The sequence below is a fragment of the Sinocyclocheilus anshuiensis genome, unplaced genomic scaffold, assembly GCF_001515605.1.
Source record: "Sinocyclocheilus anshuiensis isolate Anshui unplaced genomic scaffold, SAMN03320099.WGS_v1.1 scaffold1625, whole genome shotgun sequence".
NCBI classification, from domain to species: Eukaryota; Metazoa; Chordata; class Actinopteri; order Cypriniformes; family Cyprinidae; genus Sinocyclocheilus; species Sinocyclocheilus anshuiensis.
In genome coordinates this window covers 1049204-1054403 of record NW_015539802.1, presented here as the reverse complement: position 1 = coordinate 1054403, position 5200 = coordinate 1049204, and the positions used below count along the sequence as shown (strand labels likewise).

Sequence of the window (5200 nt, the reverse complement as noted above, 5' to 3'; positions counted from 1 at the left end):
GTGTGATGTGGTGAGCAGCTCTTGACAGTGAATGTTTTGTGGTTTGTCTCAGGTTCTTGGGCACAGCAGGACAGAATGCGTACAAAACAAACAGTAAAAAAACAGTACGTACAAAACATACAAAATACCAATCAATAATAAACTACTTGAGGATTAATAGATAAAACATCACAGAAAAAACAATATAATATAAAAATTCTTAAGAAAAGGACAGAAGAAAAAAGAAAAAAAAAAAGGCACACAAATAGAAATACAAGTATATTAGGGAAAAATCTTAAACATGGCACAAATTCTAGATGTTTTTATAGCTTTCTTGTTAACAGACGTTGAAATTGTATTTAAATACAACTTCAGTTCTTGTCTGAAGATGTTAAAGTGGGGTTTACATTTAGTATATTTACATTTATGGACATAAAACTTTCCAATAAATAACAGGAGGTTTATACAAAAACTTGCATTAAATAGATTCTTATCTTTAGCATAAAACCCAAAAAGAATGTGTTTATAACACAAAGAGAAATCATAAAAAAATATTTTGGACAATCGGAGCATTAACATTATTCCAGAAAGACTGAACAAAGGGACACTCCCAAAACAAATGAGCCAGTTTCAGAAGAAAATTCACAGAACGAACAAAATGTATCAATGTCACTTTTAAATTTCTGCAAAAACTGCTTGACAGGATAAAACCTGTGAATTATTTTATAAGATATTTCTTTAACTTTATTTGTTAAGAACATTTTCAGAGGGAGTGACCAAACATATGCAGACCAGAGTGTCTTGAACGCACCTGACGTCGTAATTACGATTTGTCAACTCATAAGTACGAACGTCCCAGGAGGACTTGAACGCAGCATTACTTATTTTTCATATTACAGTATTTGAGTTTTGCTCGGCATTGATAAGATGGGGCTATTACCCAATTATTAGTTCAGACTATTTATAATGTAAATAATACGTCCGAAAAAAGTTATAGCACCTCACATAAACGCAAAAGATCCTTTCCGTTTCCGGAGGCTTTTATTTTGAAAGCGTATCTTCAGCGGAATTCGCGTTACATCTTCAGGTCATAGGTGAGTATCTAGCGGGAGATACCAAAAATCAACACTGAGTAGGTCGACCAGATTTCGTTCTTTATTTCGTTTACTTTATCGTCGAATAAAACTAGTTTTACAGTATATTGTAGAAAAACAACACCGCAAATAAGAAACAAGGTAAGTAACCTTGGGAACTAACTAAGGAAGCTAACTACTGAGCTGTTAGCATACAGTAAAATCCGCGTTTACAATTCTCCTAATATTGCATTTATATTTTATTTACACACAGGCTTATCAACATATGACACTTGTTCCTGTAGACTGTCCAACAAAGACTTGTGTCTGTTGTTGTGTTGTTTGTTAATAAAGGTCCTTTTTTTGTATGGAAACATTATTTTCTTTTCCCTCATGTAGTGTTCTAAAGCATTTTGAAGGCTATATAACACTTTAACATCAGCAAAGGATTTGCACAACTGGTATTTCTTACAGAAGATTAATAGTGTGGCCTTTAAAATGTAAATTTATCATCTGATTATTTAAAAAAGCATCATCCTCAAAATCATAAGAATTATTGCATAAAAATTAAGTCTAGGGCATTTTTGTCCCCATCTGCCGTTGGAAAAAAAAACGTAAAAATGTAGTATTACCATAGTATACTTAAAAAAAATATATATATTACGTTTATATTTTTTCTAAACACGTTAAAACGCCGTATTGTGTATTTACCTGAAAAATAATTTTTCTAAAAATAAATTGACCGTGCAGATGACGTCACTTCACGGTTTTTGCCACGTCATTGTTCTGCGCCCTCGCTTTGGCCCTTTCAATGAAACCTTTACCACATAACTAAACTTTTGGACATCATAAAGGTAAAGTATGCAGTCGCCTTAATTTATTTCTTAATAAAATTGCATGTATGATATCCTGTCCGTTATTTGCATACGAAAGCAGCAGTTTCCGATAACGTTAGTGTGAGTTTACTCGTGGCTCGATAGCTCTGTGATCACAGATGATCTTCTCTCTCTTCAGATGCCTCTGCCTCCAGCTTTACTTGCACGCCTCGCCAAAAGAGGGATTGTCAAACAGTCCGACCACGGTAACTTACATCATGCACATTTATCTTACTGGCGGATCCATAAAACATTAAATTAAGACTTCATGCTCTCATTTATATTGTCTCTCATCACCATCCTCCTTCTCAGAGGCTGAAGAGGAGATCATTGCCGAAGACTATGATGATAACAACGTTGATTATGAAGCTACCAGGCTTGAAAATTTACCAACGAATTGGTACAAAGTTTTAGACCCCGCTTGGTAAGCAGTTCATAAATGATTATATTTCCCATATAATGCCATGGTTAAACCATGAAACCGGTCCATAATTCCACATTGAATCTGTTTCGGTTCTTGCTTATAAATAACTACTGTTCTCTTTTCTTGTCCTTAGCGGACTTCCTTACTACTGGAATGTAGAGACAGATTTAGTGTCCTGGTTGTCCCCCAATGACCCTACTGCTGTCATCGCCAAAGCTGCTAAGAAGCAGAAAGGTAAAACTGACATGAATCATAAGTATGCACAGATTTTTGTGCTTCTGTAAGTAATGCTATTAAGACATATTCTGCATCTGTTTGTGTTTTACTTCCCAGGTGAGACTGGACATGACAAAGCAGACAGTCACTATGAGAAGGCGGAGAGAGACAGGGATCGAGACCGAGAGAGGGACAGAGAGCGCGATCGGGAGCGGGACAGAGAAAAGGAGGACGGATGGGACAGAGATAGGGATCGAGACCGGGACAGAGACAGGGACCGTGACAGAAGGATGCGGAGAGATGACAGTGCACCATATAGCAAATCAAAGAGAGGTCATTTATGCATTATCTGTCTCATAAAACACTTAAGTAATAGTTAAATATATTGCCTTAAAAAGCCTGAATAAACGTAAACGCTGATTTAGGAGGACCAGGAGGAGGTCGGAAACAGCAGCAGGAGGAAATGGATCCCATGGATCCCAGCGCCTATTCAGATGCTCCAAGGTAATAGCTAGTTTACAATTACCACTATGGCTGTGTTTGTAATGCTATAAGAGCACACTATTCTTACTACATACTATATCTTTGCAGTATATACAGTGCCTATAAAAAGTGTTCATACCCCTTCTTTTTTTTTTTTTTTTTTTTTACATTTTTTGCAGCCTTCTGTTAAACAGCTTTAAATTACTTTTTTTCCCCACATCAATCCCTTTTTTTTTTTTTTTTTTTTTTTTACATTTTGTTATGTTGCTGCCTTATGTTAAACTGCATTAAATTACTTTTTTTTTCCCCGCCCACATCAATCTACACTCCATACACCATAATGGCAAAGCAAAAACAAAACAGGTGTTTAACATCTTTGCAAATTTATTAAAAATAAAAAACTTAAATGATTCCACTGCATAAGTATTCATACCCTTATCTGGGACAGTTGAAATTTAGCTCAGGAGCATTCATATTGCTTGTAGATGTTACTACACTTCAAGTGAAGTTAACCTGTGGCACATTGTTCACACATCTGGGGAAGAGTTCGGAAAACAATTCTGCTGCATTGAAGGGTCACAGAATCATGTAGCCTCCATTATCCATAATGGAAGAAGTTTGAAACAGTCGACTCTTCCTGGAGCTGGCCTCCTGGACAAACTGAGCAATTGATGAGAAACAACCAGGACTCTTCCTAGAACTGGCCTCCTGGTCAAACTGAGCAATTGATGGAGAAGGGCTTTGGTTAGAGTGGTGACCAACAAGCTGATGGTCACTCTAGTTGAGCTCCATGATCATATGTGGAGATAGGAGAAATCTACAGAAGGACAAACTTCACTGCAATACTCCACTGATCTGGGCTTTATGTCAGAGTGGCTAAACTCAATCCTCTCCTCAGTGAAGATGCATGAAAACACACTTGGAATTTGCAAAAAAAGCACCTAAAGGACCTTCAGACTGTGAGAAACGATATTATCTGGTCTGATGAACCTCAGTTCCAAGCATCATGTTTGAAGGAAACCAGGCACTGCTCATCACCTGCAGAGTACCATCCCAAAAGTAAAGTGTGCTGGTAGCAGCCTCATGCTGTGGGGCTGTTTTTCAGCGGCAGGGACTGGGGGACTCATCAGAGTAGAAGATAAGCTCAATGCACCAAAATATTGAGATAGCCTTAAACGTGGGGTATGTATTTTTTCAAAAACGTTTTAGAAAACTGAGTCGGCCGACTACCAAAACAAACTTGTAGCCAATCTGCAGTAAGGGGCGTGTCTACTCATGATGCGGAGGAGAGAGCGCTCAGTGCACAGGACGGACATTAGCCGAGCCGAGCGCGACAGAAAGATAGAGATGGAGGATAAAAAACAAAAGAGGAAAACGTCTGCGGAACAAAAGAAGGCTTACGATAAGGCAAGAAGTAGGATCCGTGTAAATTTCGGATCAGCTTTCAAGCGCTGGAGAGAACTCGAGAGGAAGGCTTGCGATCGGACGCCTAGGTTGCTTTGTTTCTTCTTGATAGGTGAGTAACATTGGTTTTGCTTTCACTTATTGATGACGTCAGTGGTGGGCAGTAACGGAGTAGCTTTACTTCGTTACTGTACTTAAGTACATTTTTCAAGTATCTGTACTTTACTGGAGTAGTTTTATTTTGAGTTACTTTTACTTCACTACATTACAAAGCATAAGATCGTACTTTTTACTTTACTACATTTTATAAAACATATCGTTACTCCTTATAATATATCACGTGCTCCGAGACGCAGAAGCGGTGTCTGATTCAAGAACGAACTGAATCTTTTCAATTAACCTTTTAAATCGGTTCGCAAGTCGCACCAAACGATTCATTCACGAATTAGAATGAACCGATTGCAGCTGTTCTCGAGTCGACAACTCACTGATTCAAATGAACCATTTAGTGCGAGTCTCCAGTGAACTGAATTCACAAGTAAGTGGAGTAATATTTTATTATACGTATCTGTACTTTTACTCAAGTACTTGATTTGTGTACTTCGTCCACCACTGGATGACATCATACCCTCGGCCGGCTGGCACAGCAGATTCTGCCATAATTGTTCCTTGGATTGCGTACGTATGTGTGGGGCGGAGCTATCAAAATAGGGGCGTGTTTGTTTTGGTGATTTGAAATATCAACA

At 37.9% G+C, this 5200-nt stretch overlaps 1 protein-coding gene across 1 annotated transcript in view; it reads left to right on the top strand.

The window, feature by feature from the left end:
- Positions 1–1826: 1826 nt before the first annotated feature.
- LOC107683912 (polyglutamine-binding protein 1-like) overlaps positions 1827–5200 on the top strand; it is a 6408-nt gene continuing 3034 nt past the window's right edge. The window contains exons 1-6 of the mRNA XM_016479974.1: positions 1827–1906; positions 2067–2133; positions 2240–2351; positions 2485–2585; positions 2685–2900; positions 2993–3071. Of these exons, the coding sequence (XP_016335460.1) occupies positions 2067–2133; positions 2240–2351; positions 2485–2585; positions 2685–2900; positions 2993–3071 (575 nt within the window). The 5' untranslated portion in view covers positions 1827–1906. The remainder of the gene's footprint in view (positions 1907–2066; positions 2134–2239; positions 2352–2484; positions 2586–2684; positions 2901–2992; positions 3072–5200) is intronic.